Genomic DNA, 26971 nt, shown 5'->3' with positions numbered 1-26971 from the left:
TGAAGGCCCATCTCCTCCCAGAGGCCTTCCCTGACTGCGCCCTCCTTCCCTCTTCTCCCCCTCCCTTCTGCGTCGCCCCGACTCGCTCCCTTTCTTCATCCCCCCTCCCAGCCCCACACCGCTTATGTCCATATCTCTCATTTACTTATTTGTATTGATGTCTGATGGTGATGATGATGGTATCTGTTAAGCTCTTACTACGTGCCACGCACTGTACTAAGCGCTGGGGTGGATACAAGGAAATCAAGTTGGACACAGTCCCTGCCCCATGTGAGGCTCACAGTCTCAATCCCCATCTTACAGATGAGGTAACTGAGGCCCAGAGAAGTGAAATGACTTGCCCAGGGACATACAGCAGAAAAATGGCAGAGGGTGTCCCCCACTCTAGACTGTGAGCTTCCTGCGTGGAGAATGTGTCTGTTTACTGTCACAGTGGAGTCTCCCAAGTGCTTAGTTCAGTGCTCTGCGCACGGTAAGTACTCAAGAAATGTGACAATGAATGAATGAATGAATGTCTCTCCCCCTCTAGACTGTGTGTTAGGGGCAGGGAATGTGTCTGATTATTGTTGTGTTGTCCTCTCCCAAGCGCTTAGTACAGTGCTCTGCACACAGTAAGTGCTCAATAAATACAAGTGAACGAACGAACAAACGAACGAACGAATGAATGAATGAATGACCAGATCTCTGGAATTGGGGGCGGGGGCGGTAGGGAAAGTCATTCAATCGTAGTCAGTCGTATTTATTGAGTGCTAACTGTGCAGAGCACTGTACTAAGCGCTTGGGAGAAGACAACACAACAATATAACAGATGCATTCCCTGCCCACACACAACTGAGACTTTGAGCTTTATATAATTATGATAATGGTATTTGTTAAGCGCTTACTAGGTGCCAAGCACTCTTCTAAGCACTGGGGTAGATACAAGGTGATCAGGTTGTCCCACGTGGGGCTCAGTCTTAATCCCCATTTTACAGATGAGGCACAGAGAAGTTAAGTGACTTGCCCTAAGTCGCACAGCTAAGTAATAATAATAATAATAATAATGCTATTTGTTTAGCGCTTACTATGTGCAGAGCACTGTCTAAGCGCTGGGGTAGATACAGGGTAAACAGGTTGTCCCACATGAGGCTCACAGTCTTATTCCCCATTTTACAGATGAGCTGAGGCACAGAGGAGTGAAGTGACTTGCCCACAGTCACACAGCTGACAAGTGGCAGAGCCGGGATTTGAACCCATGAACTCTGACTCCCAAGCCCCTGCTCTTTCCACTGAGCCACATGAGACAGGGATCATATCCAACCCTATTTACTTAATAATAATAATAATAATAATGATAATAATAAGTATGGTATTTGTTAAGCGCTTATTATGTGCCAAGCACTGTTCTAAGTGCTGGGAAAGATACAAGGTTATCAAATTGACCCACGTGAGGCTCACAGTCTTAATCCCCATTTTACAGAGGAGGTAACGGAGGCACAGAGAAGTGAAGTGATTTGCCCAAAGTCACACAGCTGACAAGTGGCAGAGCCAGGATTAGAACCCACGACCTCTGACTCCCAAACCCAGGCTCTTTCCACTAAACCACGTTGCTTTTCTGTAGATTCTCTAGGTACTTGCATCCACCCCAGCCCTCAGTACAGTGCCTGGCACACAGTAAGCACCTAACACAAGCCACAGTTATTATTATTCCTTCATTCAACCACATTATTTATTGAGCGCTTACTGTGTGCAGAGCACTGTACTAAGCGCTTGGGAGAGGACAGTACAACAATAAACAGTCACATTCCCTGCCCACAACAAGCTTACAGTCTAGAGGAGAGGGTGATAGACATTAATATAAATAAATTAAATGACAGATATGGACATAAGCGCTCTAGGGCTGGGAGAAGCAAAGGGATAAATATTATTACTCCGGGAGAGTTGGCACCAGACCCAGGCGTCCTGGCCCTCCTCACCCCCTCTTCGTGCCCCCATGGACTCTACCCAAGCCCCCCCAAAAATTCCTTGGCTGGGCCCAACCCTCTCCGAGCGGGGCAAAGAGCAAACCAGAGGGCAAAGGGCGAGAAGCAGCGTGGCTTAGTGGAAAGAACCCAGACTTGGGAGTCAGCGGTTGTGAGTTCTAATGCTGACTGCGCCACTTGCCTGCTATGTGACTTTGGGCAAGTCACTTCACTTCTCTGGGCCTCAGTGACCTCATCTGTAAAATGGGGATTAACTGTGAGCCTCACGTGGGACAACCTCATGACCCTGTATCTACCCCTAAATGGAAAAGGGGGATTAAGAATGTGAGCCCCAAGTGGGACAATAGGATCACCTTGTATCTATGCCAGCACCTAGAACAGAGCTCGGCACATGTGAGCGCTTAATTATTCTTAACATCATTATTCTTAACATCATTATTATTATTACCAGTGGCCTTCTTGGTCCCCGAGCTTGAGGGGTTTGGGGGGTGGGATCTTCTTGATCCCCAGCAGTTGGGGGGGAGGGGGGGGAGTCTTGAGGGAGGGTCGAGGGGGCCGAAAAAGCTGGTCTCCCGTCACCCCCGGGGCAGCCCATCAGCCGGATGGCCTTCGGCTCCGGCTCTGGGAGGTGAGGGGTTAAGCGCCCCCCTCCCCTCCCCCCTCCCCCAGGGCGGGGTATGACATCATCCCCTGGAAAAGGGGGTGAGGTCATAGCAGGGGCGTCCTCCCCGCCCCCCTGCCCTGCCACCTGTCACAGGTGCAGCGCCCTACAATTAGCGTGCCCTGTCCCACGTGGAGGTCAGAGGTCGGGGGGCGACCCCCGCCGGTCCCCCCGAGACAGAGGACGGCCCCCAGAGAGGACGGGGGTGCAGAGGACCCCTCTGTTCCCCCCCTCAGCTGTAGGGAGCCCCTGAAATGGGGGAGGGAGAAGTGTGTCCCCTGTCATCGGGCCCGGGCCCGCTCGTGGGTGCAGACACTTGGGGTCCCGCCCGGACAAGGGACACCCCCATCCCACAGACACAGGCCACCCCCGTCTACTGACACGGGCCACCCTCATCCCACGGACAAGGACCCATCCCCAATCCACGGACACGGTCCCGCCCCCACGTCCAGGCTCGCTGTAACTTAAAAGGTGCTAGGGGCTGGGGATTGGGGTTGGTCCACCCCCACCCCCGCTCCTCCTCCTCCGGGAAGCCCACTGGGAAGCCCCCCGCCTCACCTTCCCCCCACAGGACTTGTCCCAAAGTCCAGCCCCGTTTTCAGCCCCCTGCCCCCCACTCTCTCCCAGCCCCCTGGACCCTCAAGAGCTTTGCGTCCTCCATCATCCCCCACTGCCCCCAAGGAGACCCTCCCGCCATGACCCCGGCCCACCTGGCAGGGCCCTCGACTCCGGCCTCCGCCCCCCGCAGAGGACCCCCAGTTGGGGGTCCGGGGTCCTGGGGGCGGGGGGCCAGGGTCCGGTCCTGGGGGTGGGCCCGGCCTCCAGGGGAATTAAAGGGGCTGCAGTCTCGGGGGCAAGAAACACCTGGCAGGCAGAAGGTCATGGGTTCTAAGGGTCAAGAACCCATGTTCTTGTAAAACTGCTAAGAACTAAGTAGGTCAAGGGCCTCCGCCCCTTGTCTGCTGGGTGACCTCGGGCAAGTCACTTCACTTCTCTGGGCCTCAGTTCCCTCACCTGGAAAACAGGATGGAGCCTAGGAGCCCCACGTGGGACAAGGGTCCAACCCGAACTACTTGCATCCACCCCAGCGCTTAGTAATAATAATAATAATCGTATTTCTTAAGCGCTAGCTATGTGCCAAGCACTGTTTTAAGCGCTGTTCTAAGCGCTGGGGGAGATACAAGGTCATCAGGTTGTCCCTCTTGGGGCTCCCAGTGTCCATCCCCTTTTACAGATGAGGTCACTGAGGCCTAGGGAAGGGAAGTGACTTGGCCAAAGTCACCCGGCTGATAAGTAGCTTGCACCTACCTCAGCGCTTGGTACAGTGCTTGGCACATAGTAAGCGCTTAATAAATACCAGACTTTACTCCCTCCCCAATTGGAAGAATTGGCAGGGCAGAGGGTAGCGTCTGCTGCCCTCCGGTGGCCAATGCTGAAATTGCAGCAGGGCAGAGTGTAGCGTCTGCTGCCCTCCGGTGGCCAATGCTGAAATTGCAGCAGGCCAGCAGGGGGGGCGGAGGGGGAAGGTTTCCTTTCCAACAAAATAATAATAATAATAAATCAACCACTTAGGGGGATTTATTGATTAATAACACTTATGGTACTTGTTAAACGCTTACTATGTGCCAAGCACTGTTGTAAGCACTTCTTGAGGGCTTACTATCTGCAGAGCACTGTACTGAGCGCTTGGGAGAGTATAACAGTAATAATAATAATGAGGGTATTTGCTAAGCGCTATGTGCCGCGCACTGTTCTAAGCGCCGGGGTAGATACAAGGCAATCAGGTCGTCCCACGTGGGGCTCACAGTCTGCGTCCCCATTTTCCAGACGAAGGAACTGAAGCACATTTATTCATTCGGTCATAATTATTGAGCGCTTACTGTGTGCAGAGCACTGTACTAAGCGCTTGAAAAGTACAATTAGGCAACAGATAGGAAAATGCCTGCTCAACAACGGGGTCTCAGTCTAAAAGGGGGAGATGGACAGCAAAACAAAACAAGCAGGCAGGCACAGAGAAGTGAAGTGAATTGCCCGAAGTCACACAGTTGATGAGTGACGGAGGCGGAATTAGAACCCACCACCTCTGGCTCCCAAGACCGTGCACTTTCCACTAAGCCGCGCTGCTTCTTAATATAATACATATATAATATATAATAATATCAATCATAATAAATGTAACAGTAATTGCCGAATCCTTACTATGTACCACCCTGCTAAGAGTTGTTTTTTCAAGACAGTTCAGAAACAGTCTCTTGTCCCTCACATGCGGCTCACAGTCTCATGGGGAGGGAAAATAAATCCCCATTTAAAATTGAAGGAACAGAGGCGAAGACAAGCAAAGTGATTTGTCCACGGTCATACAGCAGTTCCCTTATACCATCACATACCATCATCATTATTATTTCTATCATACAGCAGTCTCCCAAGCGCTCAGTACAGTGGTCTGTAGATAGTAAGCCCTTGGAAAGTGCTTAGAACAGTGCTTAGCACATAGTAAGCGCTTAACAAACACTATAAGTATTATGAATTAATAAATCCTGATTACCCTGTTTCTACCCCAGCACTGAGAACAGTGCTTGGCATATAATAAGTGCTTAACAAATACCATCATTATTATATTATTATTATTACAGCAGGCGAGGGGCAAGTGAGGATTGTAATAATAATAATAATCATTGTGGTATTTGTGAAGTGCTTACCATGTGCCAAGCACTGTACCAAGTGCTGGGGTAGATGCAAACTAATTAGATCCCTTAAGGGGCTCCAGTCTAAGTAGGAAGGAGGGCAACGATTGAATCCCCATTTACAGATGAGGGAACTGGTGCCCAGAGAAGGTGGCTTGCCCAAGAGAAGCAGTGTGGCTTAGTGGAAAGAGCCCGGGTTTGGGAGTCAAAGGTCGTGGGTTCTAATCCCGATTCTGCCACTTGTCAGCTGTGTGCCTTTGGCCAAGTCACTTCACTTCTCTGGGCCTTAGTGATCTCATCTTTAAAATGAGGATGGAGACTGTGACCCCCACGTGGGACAACTCGATGACCTTGTATCTCCCCCAGTGCTTAGAACAATCTTCGATACACAGTGTGGCTTAGTGGAAAGAGCCCAGGCTTGGGAGTCAGCGGTCATGGGTTCGAAATCCGGCTCTGCCGTTTGTCAGCTGTGTGACTGTGGGCAAGTCAGTTCTCTTCTCAGGGCCTCAGTGACCTCATCTGTAAAATGGGGATTAAGACTGTGAGCCTCACAAGGGACCACCTGATTACCCTGTATCTACCCCAGCAATTAGAACAGTGTTCGGCACATAGTAAGTGCTTAACAAATACCAACATTATTATTCTCTATGCCTCAGTTCCCTCATCTGTAAAATGGGGAAAACCGTGAGCCCCACATGGGACAACATGCTTACATTGTATCTACCCAGTGCTTAGAACATTCATTCATTCATTCAATAGTATTTATTGAGCGCTTACTATGTGCAGAGCACTGTACTAAGCGCTTGGAATGTACAGATTGGTAACAGATAGGGACAGTCCCTGCCCTTTGACGGGCTTACAGTCTAATCGGGGGAAACGGACAGACAAGAACAGTGCTTGGCACATAGTAAGCGCTTAACAAATCCCACCATCATCATCATCATTACATAGTAAGCGCTTCACAAATCCCACCATTATAATTATGATTATTACATGGTAGAAGTGGGATTAGAACCCAGGTCCTCCGACCCCCAGGCCCCGGCTCCCTCCCTCCAACCCAGAGTTGAGTGCCCCCCTCCCCCCGTCGGTAGCGGCACGGGTCTGGGGGGCTTCTAGGCCCCGCCCCTCCCTCCTGGCCCCACCCCCGCCCCCTCTCCCCAGCCCCCTACCTGTGAGGATGGAGACCCTGGGGTAGCGTCCGTCCAGTTTGGTGAGCAGGACGGAGAGGAAGCTGTCTGCGGCCAGCGCGGTGGCATCCCGGGTGCTCTGGTCGTACACCACCACGTCCTGCCCACCCTCCGCCTCCACCTGCCCGGGGGGTCAGAAGGTCACGGAAAGCCGGGCCGGGGGGCGGAGAGAGACCATCCCCATCCCCACATCCGTCCGTCCATCCATCCAAGGACTCGTGTCCTTGGGCCGGGGGCTAGGAGGGCCAGCGGGTGGCTGGACTGCTTTTTTAATAGTTTTTATTAAACATTTACTAGCAATCAGTAGTATTTATGGAACCTTTACTGCGTGCAGAGTACTGTACTAAACGCTTGGGAGAGTACAGCATGGCCCAGTGGCCAGAGCACGGGTTTGGGAGTCAGAGGACGCGGGTTCCAATCCCAGCTCCGCCACTTGTCTGCTGTGGACCAATCACTTCACTGGGCCTCAGTCTCCTCATCTGTAAAATGACGATTAAGACTACGAGTCCCAAGTGGGATAACCTGATTACCTTGTATCTACCCCAGTGCTTGGAACAGTGCTTGGCACATAGTAACCGCTTAACGAATACCATCATTATTATTAATTATTATTAAAATACTACAGCGTCGGGTAGGCTCGTCCTCTGCCCATAAGAAGATTAGAGTCTAAAAGGACTGTACTCTGTGCCAAGCCCCGCACTAAGCACTGGGGTAGACACAAGATCATCGGGCCAGACACGGTTCCAGTCCCATGTGGGGCTCACTCTCTTAGGGGGAGGCAGAATAGAGCACTTAGTACAGTACCTGACACGTAGTAAGCGTTTAATACTATAATTATTATAGTTAACTCCCATTTAACTGATGAGGAAAGTGAGGCACGGAGAAATTAAGGGACTTGCCCCAGGTCACGCAGCAGTCCGGTGTCGGAGCCAGGATTAGATCCTGCTCCCCAGAAGTCCTGAGTCTGGAGTCCGGGACGGACAGACGAGAGAGAGGCTGCTGTGGCTACTTAATAATAGTAATAACAAAAATAATAACGGTATCTGTTAAGCACTTAATATGTGCCAAGCACTATTCTGAGCACCGGGGTAGATACAAGGACATCGGGTTGGACACGGTCCCCGTCCCACACGGGGTTCACGTTCTCAATCCCCATTTGGCAGATGAGGGACTCGAGGCCCAGGGAAGTGAAGCGGCCCTTCGGCAGACAAGTGGCAGGACCGGGATTAGAACTCAGGACCTTCTGACTCTCAGGCCAGGGCTCTATCCGCTAGGCCCCGGTGCTTCTTTCCGAGGGTCGAAGTGGGGAGGTGGTGGGGCACAGGACGGACAGAGACGGTCCGAGAGAGTCACTGACGTCACCCTTCCTGCCATCTGGTCTCTGCCTGGGGTCGCCCCCCAGCCCCTCCCCCTGCTACTGACAGATGCCACTGCCAGCTCCGCCCCGCCCCCCACTCCACGGTCACATCGGCCCCCACCCTGGGGGGAGGGGTCTGCCCCCTCCCCGGCAAGGCCCCGGCCCTCCGCCCCTCGTGACGGGTGGGTAAACCGAGGCCCAGAAGGCCAGGGCAGAGGTGGAAGGCCGGGGCGGGGGGCACAGGGAGAGGCGGGGGTGGGGTGCTGTCCTCCTTCCCTCTCCCCGACCCTCGCTCCGCCCTGGGTCATTCATTCATTCCATCGTACTTACTGAGCGCTCACTGGGTGCGGAGCACTGTGCTAAGCGCTTGGGAACGTCCACTAAAACAAGAGGGGAAGGGGAGCCCGGGTTCTGTTTGGGAAGGCGGGACTCCCATCCGTCCATCCCTCCTTCACCCTGCCTTCGCACGTCCCCGTCCCCCCACACTAGGGGTGGGGGGCAAGAGGGGGGTGACCCCTGGGCCGAGGGAGGGCTCTGTGGCCCCCACCCCTCCACCAAGCCCCGAGATGACCTCACCGGCCCTCGGCCTCCCCCTTCCCTCCGACCTGGCCCGGCGGGGGAGGGGAGAGGGAGTAAGGGGTGGGGGCTGGGGAGGGAGGGGAGGGAAGCCTGGCGGGCAGGGGGGAGGGCAGGCGTCCCTGTAGCTCTGGCATCCAGGAGGGGTGATGTCACCGGCAGCCAATGGGAGCGGGCCTGGAGCTGGGGGGCGTCTGGGGAGGGGGAGACGGGAGGGGAGGCGGGCGGGGGGTGAGGGGAGGCTGCAGATTGGCTCCAGCTGGGGCTGGGTGATTAATGGCCTGGATATTCTCTAGCCTCCCCGGGGCTGGGATGGGGGGGGGGGGGGGGAAGAGAGGTTGGAGGGAGGGGAGAAGAGGATGGAGGGAGAGGGGAGAGGAGGATGGAGGGAGAGGGGAGAAGAGGATGGAGGAGAGTGGAGGGAGGGAGGATGGGGAGAGGACGATGGAGGGAGAGAGACAGAAGAGGCTGGAGGGAGAAAGGGGAGAAAAGGATAGAGGGAGGGAGGGGAGAGGAGGAAGGAGGGAGAAAGAGGAGAGAGGAGGATGGAGGGAGAGAGAGGGGAAAGGAGGATGGAGGGAGAGAGAGGGGAGAGACTGGAGGGAGAGAGGGGAGAAGAGGATGGAGAGAGAGAGGGGAGAAGAGGATGGAGAGAGGGGGGGGAAGATGGGGGAGATGGGGGAAAGACAGGAGAGGATGGAGGAGGGAAGGGAGAGCAGGAGGGAGGGAGACAAGTAGAGGATGGAGGGAGGGAGGGAGCAAGGGAAGGAGGGAAAGGAGAAGGTGGCCAGAGAAGTATTTGCCCAAGATCACCCAGCAAACAAGTGACAGGGCCAGCATGAGAACCCAGGTCGTTCCGACTCCCGGGCTTGGGCTCTATCCACATTAGGCCACGTTACCTTTCTACATTCCCCGCCCACGAAAAGCTTAGTCTAGATGGGGGGGGAGGGGAGAACGGGGGAAAAAGGGGAGCGGGGGAGGGGTCCCAGGCGGGAGAGGGGCCGTGGGTACCTCGACCCTGGAGGCGGCCTGGATGAGCTCGGCGACGGACACCTTGTCCTGCTGCAGGCGGCGTTTGACGAGCTTGGAGGCGCAGACGTTGACGGCCCCGAGCACGTGGCAGGCGTTGAACTCCACGAAGGAGCGGCTGTCGATGACCAGGACGCCCTGGGCCGCCCGCTGCCGCCGCTGCTGCTGCTGCTGCTGCTGCTGCTGCTGCTGCTGCTGCTGCTGACCGCACCGCTGACGGAGCAGGCTGGCCAGCTGCTCGGGGGCCGTCCCCCTTGGCGGGGGCCGATCCCCGCCCATGGCGGGCCCGGCGACGGGCGGGGCGTCGATGATCACGGCGGCCGGGGGAGGGCGAGAGGTGCCGCTATCGTCCGCCGGCCCGGTTCATGGTGCCGGATCTGGGGGAGGAAAAGGGGGGACGGAGGTCAGGGGGTCCAGAGACCGGGAGGAGGGCGGTCCCCATCCCGGCCCCCGCTGACCCCGGTGCGGAGCTGGGTCACGGTTCCCCTGGGGCGGGGGGCCGTGGCGGTCGGGTGGAAGAGGGTGGAGGCCGGCTCTCTGCCCGATGGGCCGGGGTGAGGCGGCGCAGGTGATCCCCCTTCTCCCCTTAGGCCCAGCCATGGTGAGCCCGGGGGGCGGCGGCGGCGGCGACCACGGCCGGCCGGGGGACGCTGGATCGGCTTGTGGTGCCGGACCTCAGGCGTTTATGGTATTTGTTGAGCGCTTACTATGTGCCAGGCACTGTACCAAGCACTGGGGTAGATACAAGGTTGTCAGGTTGGACACAGTCCCTGTCCCGCCTGGGGCTCCCGGTCTTCATCCCCATTTTACAGATGAGAGGACTGAGGCCCAGAGAAGTGAAGGAACTTGCCCAAGGTCACACAGCAGACAAGTGGCAGGGCCGGGATTAGAACGCAGGTCCTTCTGATTCCCAGGTCAGGTGGTCCAGAGCCTTGGGGGTGGGGGTCGTCCCTGACCCTTCCTCACAGCACTTATGTCCATATCTGTAATTTCTTTCTTTCTATAAATGCCTGTCTCCCCTTTAGACTGTAAGTTCCTTGTGGGTGCAGAGAATGTGTTGCTTGTTGTTATAATGTAATAATAATAATTATGGTATCCGTTAAGCGCTTACTATGTGCCAGGCACTGTACTTAAGTGCTGGGATGGATACAAGCAAATCGGGTGGACACAGTCCCTGTCCCCCAAGGGGCTCACAGTCTCAATCGCCATTTTACAGATGAGGTAACTGAGGCCCAGAGAGCGAAGCGACTTGCCCAAGGGTCACACTGCAGACGAGTGGCGGAGCCGGAATTAGAACCCATGTCCTTCTGACTCCCTATTGTCCTTTCCCAAGCGCTCCAGTACAGTGCTCTACATACAGTACAGCACTCAATAAATATGATTGACTTCTCCGGCGCCCAAGAGTCGACGGTGCCCCCTGGCAGGCCGGGGGCGGGGACCGTGGGGGTCCGTGGAAGGAGGACGGCGGGGGCTGCCCTTGCCCGACAGATGGGGGGGCTGTAGGTGAGCCTCCCTCCAACCCCCCGCAGCTACCATCTGGGGTCCCCCCAATCCACTCCCCCCCTTGCAGCCCCCCGAAGGGGACATCAGCAGGAACAATGGGGCTGGGGGTCCGGATGAGACTGGGAGCCAGGGACCAGCCCCTGTGTGCGTTGGTGTTGTGACGGCCACATATCACATCTACACACCGGACAAGACCATGCGTGTACATACACACACACACAGGCAGGGAAGGGGAAAATGACTCTGACCTCCCATTCCTCCCCCCAGCTGTGCCCCTCTGCCCGCCCCCTCGCCCCGTCCGCCCTTCGGCCCACAGTCAGAGCCCCCACGGGTCAACCGGTCCAGTCCCCTGCCGCCAGACAAGCACACCTTCTGATCGGACCCTGATCCCAAGGTCAGGCCGGTGGTGGCTCCCCTAATCCTGCACCCTCTCCCAACGCCGCCCACACACACCGGGGGGTCACCGGGGAGGTGCCGGTCAGCTGGTACCGGTGGGGTCCCCCCCCTTCCAGACGGTTCCAATCCAGGAAGGGGGAAGTTCTACCTTCGGGCTCCCTACGCATCCCCAGCTTCGGCGGCTGTCCCGTTCTCTGCTCTCTCGGGGCCTGAATTTACGGGGTGCTCTACCCTCCCGTCCGTAAAGATGGCGGGGGATCTCAAAGCCCCAAACTAAGGCCATCCGGCCATCGCCTCCGCCGGGGCCCGGCTAGGGGATCCGGGCTCGGGATTCAAACCCAGAACCCGGGACCACCCGCCCGGAAGCTGATGGCTGGAAGCCCTTCCAGCCCCATTAACGGGGAGATGGTTGGCCTTCCGCACGACTAAGGGAAGGGACTCATTAGCGGTTAGCACCTCTACCGTTGCCACGGCAACCAGCGAGGTGCCAGGCAACAGCTGTTGAGGAGCCCATGGCACCCGGCTAGCTTCTCCCAGTCGGGATGGAGAGCGGGGCACTGGGCGACGTTACCGTCAACAGGGTCGGGCTTACCGATACAAACCCAAAAGAATAGGAATAAGAATAATAATTATGGTATCTGTTAAGTGCTTACTATGTGCAAGCACTGTTCTAGGGAAGCAGCGTGGCTCAGTGGAAAGAGCCGGGCTTGGGAGTCAGAGGTCATGAGTTCGACTCCCGGCTCTGCCACTTGGCAGCTGGTGACTGTGGGCGAGTCACTTCACTTCTCTGGGCCTCAGTTCCCTCATCTGGAAAATGGGATTAACTGTGAGCCTCACGTGGGACACCCTGATGACCCTGTATCTCCCCAGCGCTTAGAACAGTGCTCTGACATAGTAAGCGCTTAACAAATACCAACATTATTATTATTCTAATGCTGAATGTGGAGGAACACCCCACACCGACCGCCCCGCCCCACCACACTGTGCAAGTCTTTATTCATTCAATCGTATTTTCTATCATTCATTCTTCATTTGTTACTGAGCACTTACTGTGTGCAAAGCACTGTACTAAACGCTTGAGAGAGCACAGTAATAACAACAACAGAACCTCCTGCCCACAACGAACTCACAGTTTGAGGGGAGCTAACTAAGCGCTTACTTGTGCAGAGCACTGTACTAAGCACTTGGGAAAGTACAATACAACAATAAACAAGTGACATCCCCTGCCCACAACTTTCCAACCGCTTAGTTCAGTGCTCTGCACACAGTAAGTGCTCAGTAAATACGACTGAATGAATGAATAAGCTTAGAGTCTGGGATGGGCCAAGCCTCTGGCCTCTGGAATAGTAATATAGTAATTATGGTATTTGTTAAGCGCTTACTATGTGCCAAGCACTGTTCTAACTGCTGGATAGATACAAGGTCAACCGGTTGACACAGTCCTTGTCCCACATGGGCTCCGTGTCTTAATCGCCATTTTACAGATGAGGGAACTGAGCATAGAGAAGTGAAGTGACTTGCCCAAGGTCACGCAGCAGAGAGAGTGACGGAGCTGGAGCGTAGGGACGACATCTTGGGAATCTCCCCGGGTCTTAAAGATGCCCCGATGGGGTGGAGGGGAGACTCCCTCCCTTATCCCTCTCAGGGGCTGCCTCTGTGTTCCTGACCTCCCCGTAGGAAATCCCCTTGGTTACCCTAATCCTTCCTGCTGCTAATAGACCTTTCCTCGAGGCTCGGAGGACATGCGGCTCATCGCTAACCCCTCCTCTCCCAATAATAATAACAGTAATAATTACGGTACTTGTTCAGTGCTTACCGTGTGCCAAGCCTGTTCTAAGCACTGGGGTGGATACAAACCATCAGGGTACAGCATGTGGGTTCCGTCTTAACCCATTTTCCAGGTGGGAACTGAGGCCCAGAGAAGTGAAGTGATTTGACAGGTCACACAGCAGACATGTCAGCTGTGTGACTGTGGCAGGTCACAACTTCTCTGGCCTCAGTTCCCTATCTGTAATGGATTAACGGAACTGTGAGCCACGTGGGACAACCTGATGACCTGTATTATCCCAGCCCTTAGAACAGTGCCTGCACATAGTAACGCGTTAACAATACAAAACATGTGGCAGAGGCGGGATTAGAACCCAGGCATCAACTGCCTGGTCATGCTCTGTCCTTGGCCACGCTGCTTCTCTGGTCCACTTCCTGTCCTTTCACGCCCATGGGGACCCTGAGTGTGTGCAGGGTGGGGCGGGGGGTGGCCCAAGCTGGGAGGGTTTAGGCTGTCATGAGATGGTGGGGAAGGGGGTAAGAAAGGGCAGGGGTCAGCACAAGGCACACGGAGGCAGAGCAGACGGCTTGGTGGATAGAGCCCGGCCTAGGTATCAGAAGTCAGGAGTTCTAATCCTGACTCCGCACTTGTCTGCTGTGTGACCTTGGACATCACTTCACTTCTTGGGCCTCAGTGACCTCATCTGCAAAATGGGGATTCAGATGTGAGCCATGGTCAGGGACTGCGTCAACCTAATTTGTATCACCCCACGGCTTAAAGCAGTATTTGGCAATAGTAAGCGCTTAACAGTTTCTAATCTATTATTATTGTTATTATTGGAACCAGAGACCCCTAAGCTCTGGACCTCACAGACAATTGAAGCCAAACAATCATGGTCTTTATTGAGCATTTACCCTTTGTAGAGACAGACTAGACTTTGAGAGGACTAACCGGAATTGTAGTCTTATCATATAATAATGTTGGTATTTGTTAAGCGCTTACATGGCGGCACTGTCTAAGCGTGGGTGACAGGGGAATCAGGTTGTCCACGTGGGGCTCACAGTGTTAATCCCATTTACAGTGATGGTAACTGAGGCCCAGAGAAGTGAAGTGACTTGCCCACATCATAAGCTAAGTGGCAGAGCTGGGATTCGAACCATGACCTCTGACTCCAAAGCCCGTGTCTTCCACTGAGCCACGCTGTGCCTGCCCTAGTGGAGCTTATTATTAATTTACTAATAGTATATAATAATGGTATTTGTTAAGACTTACTATGTACCAAGCACATATAACACTGGGTAGATATGATTCACTCGTTGGTATTTATTAAGCACTTACTGTGTGCGAACACTGTACTAAGCGCTTGCGAAAGAATACTAAACATAAATAGTGACATCCCTGCCCACATGAGTTTACAGTCAGGGGGATAAGAATCAGCTCACAGAGGCTACCATCAGTAGGGGAGAATAGAGATTAATTCCCATTTTGCACATGAGGGAACAGAGGCCCAGAGAAGCAAAGTGTCTGCCAGCATCACACAGCAGTAGGTGGAAGAGCCTGGGCAGGGACTCAGGTTCTGGGTTTCTAATTCCAACTCGCACATTCATCAATTCAAATCGTATTTATTGAGCGCTTATTGTATGCAGAGCCCGTACTAGAGCTTGGAAAATACAATTCAGACATATAGAGACAATCCAGCCCACAACGGGTGACAGTCTGAAGGGGGGAGATGGGCATCAAACTAAGTAAACAGGCATCAAGTTGCTGTGTACCCTGTTCAGTCACTTCACTTCTCTGTGCTCCATTTCCTCATCTGTAAAATGGGGATTAAGACCGTGAGCTCCACGTGGGACAGGACTGTGTCAACCTATTGTGTCTACAAGTAGGTTGGCTCAGTGGAAAGAGAGGCTTTGGAGTCAGCGGTCATGGGTTCGAATCCCGCTCCACCACTTGTCAGCTGTGTGATTGTGGGCAGTCACTTAACTTCTCTGTGCTCAGTTACCTCATCTGTAAAATGGGGATGAAGACTGTGAGCCCACGTGGACAACGTGATCTTCACCCCAGCGCTTAGAACAGTGCTCTGCATAGTAGCGCTTAACAAATACCATTATTTGATTAGTACTCACAGCACTTAGGACGGGGCTTGGGACATATTAAGCACTTGACCATACCGTAAATCGTTATTATATTTACGTGGCAGCTGGGTTAACCCAGGCCCGGGTCTTTCCGGCTAGGCCGCGTGGAGATGGGTGGGGCTCAGACTGGCTCCTGGGTCCCAGTTTGGACATAGGGATGGCTTCCTCCCCACCCTTCTGCCCTTATCAAAGGACTTTGACTTTCCTGACATGCCTTGCTCCCAAAGTCCAAGCGCTGGCCCCGTCCCGTGCTCGGTTTGGGGTGGGCGGCCGGAGAGGGAGAGAGAGAGCCCCCACACCCAAAAGGGGGCCTGAGACCCCCCACATCCAGCCATCCACGCTCTATCGCCCTCCACCACACCCCTGCCCGACCCCGAGGGGCCGGCCCTGCCCAATGCCCCCCTGCGCCACGTCTGTTGGCAGAACGGTTAATGATCAACCAGCCGGGACAAGCGGGAGAAGATGGCGGGGGGCGGGGAGGGCGCTTAATGTGAGCACTGCACTAAGCGTTTGGGAGAGTAAAAAGGTTTGAGTATGAGAAGCAGCATGGCCTAGCGGCAAGAGCCCGCGTTTGGGAGTCAGAGGTTGTGGTTTCTAATCCCGGCTCCTCCACTTGCCTGCTGTGTGACCTTGGACAAGTCACTTTACTTTCCTGTGCCCAAGTTACCTCATCCGTAAAATGGGGGTTGAGACTGTGAGCCCATAGTTTTGTATCTTGTATCTATCTCAGCATTCCAAGTGCTTTAACAAATACCTAATTATTATTATTATTATTATAAGAAGACACGTTCCCTGCCCACAACGAATTTAAAGTCGAGAGGGGGAGACAGACATGAATAGAAATAAAAAAATGTGGGATATGGGCACAAGTGCTGTGGGGCAAAGGGAGGGTGAATAAAAGGAGCAGATCCAAGTGCGAGGACGACGCAGAAGGGAGGGGGGGAAGAGGAAATGAAGGCTTAGTCGGGGAAGGCCTCTTCATCTGGGAAGGCTCCAACTACTTAGAACAGCGTGGCTCCATGGCTAGAACCCGGGCCTGGGAGTCAGAGGGACCTGGGTTCTCTATTCCCAGCTCTGCCACATGTCTGCTGTGAGACCTTGGCAATGTCACTTCTGTGCCTCAGTTCCCTCATCTGTAAAATGGGGATTGAGCCTGTGAGCCCCACGTGGGACAGGGACTGTGTCCAACCCGATTTCCTTGTATCCACCCCAGCGCTGACTACGGTGCCTGGCACATAATAAGCACTTTACAAATACCGTGACTATTAATATTATTCTCTGGGCCTCAGTTCCCTCATCTGTAAAATGGGGATAAAGAGTGTGAGTCCCTTGTGGGTCAGGGACAGCGTACAACCTGATTTACTTGCATCTCCCCCAGTGCGTAGAAGAGTGCTTGCACATAGCGCTTAACAAATACTATAATTTGTTATTTATTCACCCATTAGCATTTATTGAGCGCTTACTGGGTGCCCAGCACTGTACTAAGTGCTTGGGAAAATACAATACAACAATAAACAGTGACATTACTGTTATGGGAAGGAGGAGGCAGGGGGAGGTAGTTCCGGATGGAGAAGGTCGGTCCCAAGGTTACAGCAAGATCACGGTGCGGATGGGTGGAGGACAACCTGGAGGAGGAGGTAGGGGAGGGGGGTCCAAGATGCACAACCCAAGAAGAGGAGGAGCCGGGGAGCCGGGGGGGTCCACTGGACGCAGGGCAGTGCTGAAACGGCGGTCAGGCCTTGGGAATCCGTCAGTCAGTGGCATTTACTGAACCCCAGCCGTCGGCTAGGCACCGTACGACTTGGTACGCTTGGGGGAGTACAATAGTAGCCAGTCACAGGTTCCCTGCCCTTGTGGAGCTTCCAGTCCAATGGTTCAGTCTGTCAATCCTATTTACTGAGCATTTACTGTGTGCAGAGCACTGTACTAAGCGCTTGGGAGAGGACACTAAAACATTAGAACGTCGGACCCATTCCCTGCCCACAGACAGCTTACCGTCTGGAGGAGTTAAGGGGAGGAGGGCGGGGTGAAGAGAGCAGAAGATCCAGAACTGGATGGCAGGAGCGAAGGCTTTAGGGAAAGGGGGTGATCTGGAAAGGCTTCCCAGAGGAGGTGGCCTTCAACTACAGCTTGGGGTGGAGGCAGAAGAGGGCCAGGTCAACAAGAAAAATTGTGGTATTTGTCGGGCGCTTACTTCGCCAAGCACCGAAGCAACAAGGCCTAAGGAATATATCCCAAGTCAGAAGGATCTGGGTTCTAATCCCTGCTCCTCCACTGGTCTGCCATGTGACCTTGGGCAAGTCACTTCACTGGGCCTCAGTTACCCCATCTGTAAAATGGGGATTACGACTGTGAGCCTCTGTGGGACAGGGACGATGTCCAACCCCGATTATCTTGAATCTACCCAGCGCTTGTACAGTGCCTTTGGACATTTGCTATTCATCCAACTCCACAGCACTTATGTACATATCTTTTGATTATATAACATTGATTCATATTAATGTCTCTTTCCCCCTCTAGACTGTAAATTCGTAAGGAGCAGGGAGCATGTCTAATTCTGTGGTATCGTCCTCTCCAGGGTGCTTAGTACAGTGCTCTGCACATACTAAGGGCTCAATAAATACAATCGATTGATGGATTGCTTGGCACTTAAATAACGTTTAAAAAACCACTGTGCTAAGCTCTGAGACAGCTACAGTTAAATCATAATAATAATAATAATAATAATAATCATGGTATTTGTTAAGTGCTTGCTATTTGCCAAGCACTGTTCTAAGCGCTGCGGTAGATACAAGGTAATCAGGTTGCCCCACGCGGGGCTCACAAGCTTCATCCCCATTTTGCAGATGAGGTCACTGAGGCCCAGAGAAGTGAAGCGATTTGCCCAAAGTCACACAGTTGACAAGGGGGGGAGTCAGGATTAGAACCCATGACCTCTGACTCCCAAACCAGGGCTCTCCCCGTCTCTCCTGGGGCTCACGGTATGAGGTGGAGAATATTCGTCTTATCCCGGTTCGGCCACTTGCCAGCTGTGTGACTTTGGGTAAGTCACTTAACTTCTCTGTGCCTCAGTGACCTCATCTGTAAAATGGGGATGAAGACTGTGAGCCTCACGCGGGACAACCTGATCACTTGTATCCTCCCCGGCGCTTCGAGCAGCGCTTTGCTCATAGTAAGCGCTTAACAAATGCCATAATGATTATTATTATGATTATCCCCATATTTACAGACGAGGTCGCTGAGGTACAGAGGCAGCGAAGTGACTTGCTCAGGGTGGCTCGGCAGGCAAGTGGCGGAGCCGGAATTAGAACTCAAGTCACCTGACTCCAGGTCTAAATCGTGCTGCTCCCCTAAGGTAGGAAGAATTTAGGTGGAATAATGGAGAGGGATTCCTGAATCCAGAAGTGGTACTACTAGCTGTAGCTTTAAAGCCCTGAATCCCCCGGCCCCCTCTTACCCCACCTCGCTGCTCTCCTCCTCCAGCCCAGCCCGCACACTCCGCTCCTCTAATGCCAACCTTCTCCCTGGGCCTCCATCTCGTCTGTCTCGCCGCCAACCTCTCGCCCACGTCCCGCCTCTGGCCTGGAAGGCCCTCCCTCCTCAGATCCCACAGACGATGACTCTCCCCGCCGTCAAAACCTTACTGAAGGCCCATCTCCTCCCAGAGGCCTTCCCTGACTACACCCCCTTTCTTCTTCTCCCACTCCCTTCTGCGTCGCCCGGACTCGCTCCCTTTCTTCATCCCCCCGTCCCAGCCCCACATCGCTTACGTCCATCTCTGTCATTTATTTCTACCTATGTCTGTCTCCCCCTCTAGACTGTAAGCTCGTCGTGGGCAGGGAATGCGTCTGTTAGATTGTTATATTGCACTCTCCCAGTCGCTTGGTACAGTGCTCTGCACATAGTCTGCACTCAATAAATACGATTGAATGAACTGAATTGAGCGTGGCTTAGTCAAAAGAGCCCGGGCTGGGGAGAGGTCCTGGGTTCTAATCCCGACTCCCCCACTTGTCAGCTGTGCGACTTGGGGCAAGTCACTTCACTTCTCTGGGCCTCAGTGACCTCATCTGGAAAACGGGGATGAAGCCTGTGAGCCCCACGGGGGACGACCTGATTATCTTGTATCTATCCCGGCGCTTAGAATGGTGCTTGGCACATAGTAAGCGCTTAACAAATACCAACATTATTATTGATAGTAATGGTGTTTACTGAAACACATGCTGGGTAGCACACAAACGGGAAATCCCTCCCCTCAGGGAAATAATAATAATAATTATGGCATTTAAGCACTTACTATGTGCCCAGCACTATTCTAAGCACCAAGGTAATAATAATTATGGTATTTGCTCATCGCTTACTATATGCCAGGCTCTATACTAAGCCCTGGGGTAGATACAAGGTAATTAGCTTGGACACAGTCCCTGTCCCATATGGGACTCACAGCCTAGTTAAAAGGGAGTAGGATTTAATCCTCATTTTCGGATGCGGACACTGAGGTAGAGAGCAGCAAAGCGACTTGCCCAAGGCTATGCAGCAGACAAGTGGCAGAGCCGTAATTAGAACTCAGTTCCTCCGACTCTCGGGCCCGGGCTCTAACCACAGGCCACGCTGCTGCTTCTCTCCCTTCCCACCGCTTCCTCCTACTTGGACTGAGAGTCCCACACGGACAAGGATGGTGTCTGACCTGATTATCTTGTATGTACCCCAGCGCTTAGCACAGTGCTTGAAACTACCATACCCTCTGGACCGTAAATTCGTTATGGGCTATTTCTGTTGTACTGTACTCTCCCAAGTGCTTAGTTCAGTGCTTTGCACACAGTAAGTGCTCAATAAATACCATGGACTGATTGAGGCCTTCCCGGATTTGTCCTCCTGAATTCCCGCAGCCTGGAATTCCCTCTTCTGCCATCAGCTGGATGTCGTGGCATTCTTGGGTCTTTTCTGTCAGTCACCTGGACTTATTGAGCACCTATGGGCTGCAGGATGCTGTGCTGAGCACCTAATAATAATAGTAATGACTGTGGAATTTGCTATTCATTCAATTGTATTTATTGAGTTACCTCTGTAAAAGGTTACCTCATCTGTGAGCCTCACGTGGGACAACCTGATGACCCGGTATCTACCCCAGCGCTTACAACAGTGCTCTGCACATAGTAAGTGCTTAACAAATACCAGCATTATTATTACTATGTGCAGAGCACTGTTCTAAGCGTTGTGATGGATACCAACGAATCAGGTTGGAATCGGTTCCTGCCCCACGTGGGGCTCACAGTCTCAATCCCCGTTGGATGGATGAAGGAAGTGAGGCACAGAGAAGTGAAGTGCCTTGCCCAAGGTCACACGGCAGGATGAAGGTTCTTGGGACCTTACAACAAATGTCGGAGACCAATAATAATAATAATAATAATGTTGGTATTTGTTAAGCGCTTACTATGTGCCAAGCACTGTTCTAAGCGCTGGGGTAGACATAGGGGAATCAGGTTGTCCCACGTGGGGCTCACAGTCTTAACCCCCATTTTACAGATGAGGGAACTGAGGCACAGAGAAGTTAAGTGACTTGCCCACAGTCACACAGCCGACAAGTGGCAGAGCTGGGATTCGAACTCATGAGCCCTGACTCCAATGCCCGTGCTCTTTCCACTGAGCCACGCTGCTTCTCCAAGACCAGCCCTTGCCCTCAAGGAAGTTGCCTTTTAAAGGGGAAGCCAGGCTTCCATAAGCACTGTGCACCCACTGGGAAGAAGATGGGAAGCAGCAAGGCCTAGCGGGTAGAGCCCGGGCCTGGGAATCAGAAGGACTTGGGTTCTAATCCCGGCTCTGCCACTTTTCCGCTCTGGGACCTTGGACAAGTCACTTGGCTTCTCTGTGCCTCCCTTACCTCAGCTCCAAAATGGGGGCTAGACTACTGCTTAGACCGTCAGCCCCATGCGGGACAGAGACGGTGCCCCACCTGAATAACGTGGATCTACCCCAGCGCTTATTACAGTGCTTGATAACACGGTAAGCGCTTAAATGCCAATAAAACAAAAACAAAAGAAAAAACAACAACAAAAAATAATTGCGGGCAACGAATGTCTCTGTTAATTGTTCTACTGGACTCTCCCAAGTGCTCAGTACAGTGCTCTGCACACAGTAAGCGCTCAATAAATACGACTGAATGAAATAGGCCAGTACCTAACCAGAGCCAAGGGCAGAAACCAGGGAGGGTCCCCATTTTGGTTCTCCGAATGAACCCCTCTAGACTGTAAGCTCACTGTGGGCAGGAAATGTGTCTGTGATATACTGTAGTCAGTCAATTGTATTTACTGAGTACTTACTGTGGGCAGAGCACTGTACTGAGTGTTTGGTAGAGCACAATACAACAATAAACAGACACGTTCCCCTGGACTCTCCCAAGTGCTTAGTCCAGTGCTCTGCACACAGTAAGTGGGACAACCTGGTTACCGGGTAACAACCCCAGCGCTTAGAACAGTGCTCGGCACATAGTAAGCGCTTAATACCATAATAATAATAATAAGTGCTCGATAAGTACAATGGACTGACTGACTTAGTCCAGTGCTCTGCACACAGTAAGTGCTCAGTAGATATCACTGCTTGATCCCGGCTCCTGTCGGCTTTCCGAGGAGAGGGGTGGTGTCCTGGGTCCCCCCTGAGACAGTCCTCCATCTGTGCCACCCATAACGCAGAGACCCCAGCCAGCGGGGGAGACCGAGGCACAGCTAAACCATTCATTACATTGTATTAATTGAGCGCTTACCGTGTGCAGAGCACTGTCCTAAACACTTGAGAGAATCGGATAGAACTATAAAGAGACACATTCCCTGCCCACAACGAGCTTCCAGTCTAAAGAAACCGGGGATAATAATAATAATAATGTTGGTATTTGTTAAGCGCTTACTATGTGCCGAGCACTGTTCTAAGCGCTGGGGTAGACACAGGGGAAGCAGGTTGTCCCACGTGGGGCTCACAGTCTTAATCCCCATTTTACAGATGAGGGAACTGAGGCACAGAGAAGTTAAGTGACTTGCCCACAGTCACACAGCTGACAGGTGGCAGAGCTGGGATTCGAACTCATGAGCCCTGACTCCAAAGCCCGTGCTCTTTCCACTGCGCCACGCTGCTTCCCACGGAGGGCCTACCGGCCTGGAGGCCAACCCCTTCAGCCCATCCACCACCTGTTGGGTCTCAACCCTTTCATTCCCCCTCCCCACCCCCGCAGGACACTCGAGCCGCTGCTCGGGGTCCAGCCTGGGGAATCCCACAGATCTCAGGGATGGACCGGCCACCCCAAATCCATGCCGGGGCAAACTGCAGCAAGAGGGATTCTGGTTAGACTCGGGGAAGAATTTCCTTACAGGGACAGGGATGGCTATAGAAGGTCACCAAGAACATGCTCAAAACCCTCCTGGGTCACTCCAAGGCCCATCCGGCCTGTCCCCGGAAGGGACAACAGGACAGCTGAAGGGGCTGTGTGCTGGTTGGCCTCCCTGACCACCTTCCCATCCAACACTGTTGACTCTCCCCTCTCCATCCCCGACTCTCTCCCAGTGACCCAGCACGGACCGTCCAACAGCCCTGACCTCCCCGCCTCTTCCCCGGTGACCCAGCACGGACCATCCCACAGCTCTGATTCTCCCCTCTCCATCCCTGACCGTCCCCACTGACCCAAGTTAGGCATCATGCAAATATTCATCTAAATTCTACAAGGCAATGGAGTAGCTCCTTTGCTGAAATTGGGGAGAAAGGAGACAAGGAATCTGGTAGAGATGGAGGGGAGGGTGTTGTGCCTGGCCTAGAATAGTGCTTGGCACATAGTAAGCGCTTCACAAATACCGACATTATCATCAGGAGGGAGACTGGGGGTGGGCTGACCGCTGGAATGGGGAGGGCCTATGGATCTTTTCGCCCATTCAGTTTAACAAGACCATCCTTCTCCCACCGCCCCCCACAGCGTTACAAATGGCGTTATCCTGCCCCCTCTCATTCATCCATTCAATCATATTTATTAGGCACTTACTGTGCGCAGAGCACTGTACTCAGCGTTTGGGAGAGTATGCTGTAACAATAAACAGACACGTTCCTGCCCACAGTGAGCTTACGTCAAAGGGGGAGAGAGAATAAATAGATGACAGACACGGACATGAGTGGTGTGAGGCTGGAGGGGGGAATGAAGAAAGGGAGCGAGTCGGGGCGACGCAGAAGGGAGTGGGAGAAGAGGGAAGGAAGGGCTTAATTTGGGAACCACCGCGCCCCGCCACCTCCACCCCCAAAGACCCTTCACCTCATCTTCCTTCTGCCTGACGGGGTGGTGGGCAGGGTAGGGGCGGGAGTAGGGGGTGGACGCCTGCCACTCGGAGAGGGTTGGGACCTAACGTCACACAGCAAACGTGGGGGCGAAGCCGGAGCCTGTTCTTCCCCGGATATGTGTTTATATATATATATGTGTGTGTGTATATATATGTGTGTGGTTATATATATGTGTGTGTATATGTGTGTGTGCATATATATGCATATATATATACATACACATATGTGTATGTACATGTATTCATTCATTCCATCGTATTTACTGAGCGCTTATTGTGTAACGAGCACTGTACTAAGCACTTGGGAGACAATACAACAATAAACAGACGCATTCGCTGCCCACGGTGAGCTGACAGGGAGAGGGAGAGACAGACATTAATATAAATAAAATGTGTGTGTGTACATGCGTATTCATTCAATCGTATTTATGAGCGCTGACTGCGTGCAGAGGGCTGTATTAAGCACTGGGAGACGACAATACAACAATAAACAGACGCATTCGCTACGCCACAATGAGCTGGACAGGAGAGGGAGAGACAGACATTAATATAAATAAAATGTGTGTGTGTACATGCTATTCAATTCATTCAATCGTATTTATTGAACGCTTACTGCGTACAGAGCGCGTGTACTAAGCGCTTGGGAAGAGGACAATACAAACAATAAACAGATGCGTTCACTGCCCACAGTGAGCTGACAGGAGTGGGGAGACAAGACATAATAGAAATAAAATGTGTGTTTGTGTCGGCCCCCTCCAATCAAAGAAGCAGCTCTCATAGCATCTTGGGGTCTTGTCCTCCCTTCTGAGAACAGTGAGCGATGCGTGTGTGTATATGTTTGTTTGTGTGTTTCTGCACCATCCCCCGCAACAATCACAGAAGGAGCCCCATTCCTTCATCCATTCAATTGTATTTATTGAGCGTGTACATGTGAAGAGCACTGGACTAAGCACTTGGGAGAGGACAAAAGAACAATAAACACATTCCCTGCCCACAACGAGCTTCCAGTCTAGAGATAGCATCTTGGGCTCTGTGGACTTCAGATTTAGCTTAGTGTCTGGCTCCCCCATGAGACTGTCACTCCCGGAGGGCAGAGACCATAGTGTTACCTCCTCTCCTGAGGGTTTCAGTACAGTGCTCTGCGCATAGTAGACTGGAAAGGCAGGGATCATGCGTCTTTTAAAAAACCAAAGCAAAACAAACCTCTACTGTCCTCTCCCAGCGGCTCAGTATCGTGCTCCTCAGTAGACGGTAAGCCCCATAAAGGCAGGGTTCATGGCTACTAATTCTGACTGTTCCCTCCCAAGCGCTCAGTACAGTGCTCTACACGCCGTTAGAATGTAAGGTACTCAAGGGCAGGGATCACGATCACTAACTCGTCCTCTCCCAAGCGCTCAGTACAGTGCTCTGCACACGATGGGTATTCTATAGATACTGCTGATTGATAATGGGTTGGAGGGGTTCAGTGGAGGGGGGCCGGTCCCTGGATCCAGCAAAGGGGTGTGTGTAGGGGGGGAATTGACCTCTTCTGCTGATGCCCAACCTTTCATGTCCTCTGTCCCCCTCAGAGCCCCGAAAAGACCCACCTGAGGTCACCCTCTGCCCCCGTCACCCCCAACTTCCACAATGGGTAACCTGAGTCCTGCGGGGGGCAGGTGTGTGGCGTTTTGGGGGGAAGGGGCTGCAGTGTATGCTGGCTGGCCTCTCCCCACTCCCCATCTCTGCAAACCACCTCCCCAGTCCGTGGTCGACTGACAGGACCCCCTGCCCCCATATTCTGCCCCCAGCCCCAGAAAGGGAGGGAATGGGGAGGGGTCCTCAGGGGATGAGAGTGTGTGTGTGAGTGCATTTTGGGGGTGATGGGGGGGGGCGGGAAGGGAAAGCAGGGGAGGGGTGTCTTTCCTCTGGCTTTGTTTTCTCTTCTGATCTGGAGTCCGCTACCTCGGCGCCCCAATCCCACCCCCACACCGGCTTCCCTAAAGCCCCCCGACCTCTGCCCTCCCAGCCAGTCTGGGGGTCCAGGGGGCAGCCCCCCATGGAGAAAGTCTCCAGGGACCCAGGTGCTCCTCTCCGACCCCCCTCCGTCGTGGGTCGTACCCAGGGCGGACGGATGGCCAGGTGGGTGGGCTGGGGGGACGGAACCGGGCACTGGGCCCCAAAATCTCCGGTCAAGGAGACGCGGGAAGGTGATGAGTCAAAAATGGCCTCTTCTCTGCACCCCCTCCCTTCCTCCCTTTCCCCCTCCCCAGCTCACCCGCAACCCCCTGCAGCAGCAGCAGCAGCAGGAGTGAGGAGTCTATGCGGGGTGGTCCGGGGGGATGGGGGAGACGACCCAGGGCAGAGGGGATGAGGGAGGAGATACGGAGGGGATGGGGATGGGGGGAGAGGGGGAGGGTGGTCCATAGGGGAGGGGATGAGGTGGGAGGAGGGGGGTGGCGGGGGAGGGCCAGTCTACACTGTCACCTTGTCACGGGCAGGGAATGTGCCTTTTTATTGTTGCATTGTCCTCCCCCCGGAGGCTTAGGGACGGTGCCTGGCACATAGTAAGCGCTTAATAAATACCATCGGCATGATTACAGTGCCCCCGCATGCAGTAAGCGCTCCATAAATACCATTGAATGAGATGAATGAATCTATGGGTGAGGGGAATGAAGGGGGAGGAGGGGGAGACGGTCCATGGACCGGGGATGGGGGGCGGGAATGGATGCCCCGCTCCCAGACCCAGAGCGGCTGCGGGGCCGGGGGAGATGGGGGAGCTGAGGAGGGGTCCTTGGGTGGTGGGGGGAGAGGCGGGGGGGTTCTTGGGTGGGGGGATGGGGAGGTGAGGGGGGTGGGGAGGGGAGATGGGGAGATGAAGGAAGGGGGAGGTGGGGGGGTCCTTGGAGGGGGGATGGGGAGATGAGGAGGGTCCTTGGGATGGTGGGGGGGGATGGGGAGGTGAGGAGAGGTCCTGGTGGGGGGGGGGAGATGGGGGAGGTGAGGAGGGGTCTTTGGGTGGGGGGGGGAGATGGGGGAGGTGAGGAGGGGTCTTTGGGTGGTGGGGGCGATGGGGGAGATGAGGAGGGGTCTTTGGGTGGTGGGGGGAGATGGGGGAAGGTGAGGAGGGGTCTTTGGGTGGTGGGGGGGGAAGGGGACCCGGAGCGCCGGTTAACCCCTTCCCGGCCTCGAGGGATGCCAAGCGCGGGCGATGCCCCCCGGGCCGAGGCTCGGTCGCGCGTGGGAGGGGGGGGTCTGCGAGTGTCAGTGTGTGCGTGGGTCCGTGTGCCTGCGTGTGCTGGGGAGCCGGACGCCCCCCCCTCCCCCCGCGATTCCCCCGGAGCCGGGCCTGACCTGTGTGCGCGGGGCGATGGTCCTGCCTCGGATGCGGGAGGGGGCGGGGCGGGGGGAGCCCCCCGCGGCTCCCGCAGC

General features: G+C 54.0%; 1 protein-coding gene across 1 annotated transcript in view; it reads right to left on the bottom strand.

The window, feature by feature from the left end:
- Positions 1-26971, bottom strand: part of DUSP8 (dual specificity phosphatase 8) — a 42775-nt gene extending 15804 nt beyond the window's left edge. The window contains exons 1-3 of the mRNA XM_029061543.2: positions 26894-26971; positions 9438-9832; positions 6476-6614 (exon numbers count right to left, since the gene is read on the bottom strand). Of these exons, the coding sequence (XP_028917376.1) occupies positions 6476-6614; positions 9438-9734 (436 nt within the window). The 5' untranslated portion in view covers positions 9735-9832; positions 26894-26971. The remainder of the gene's footprint in view (positions 1-6475; positions 6615-9437; positions 9833-26893) is intronic.

The sequence above is a fragment of the Ornithorhynchus anatinus genome, chromosome 3, assembly GCF_004115215.2.
Source record: "Ornithorhynchus anatinus isolate Pmale09 chromosome 3, mOrnAna1.pri.v4, whole genome shotgun sequence".
Lineage (NCBI taxonomy): Eukaryota > Metazoa > Chordata > Mammalia > Monotremata > Ornithorhynchidae > Ornithorhynchus > Ornithorhynchus anatinus.
The sequence above is the reverse complement of the archived record's forward strand: the minus strand, read 5'-3'. Positions and strand labels throughout refer to the sequence as shown.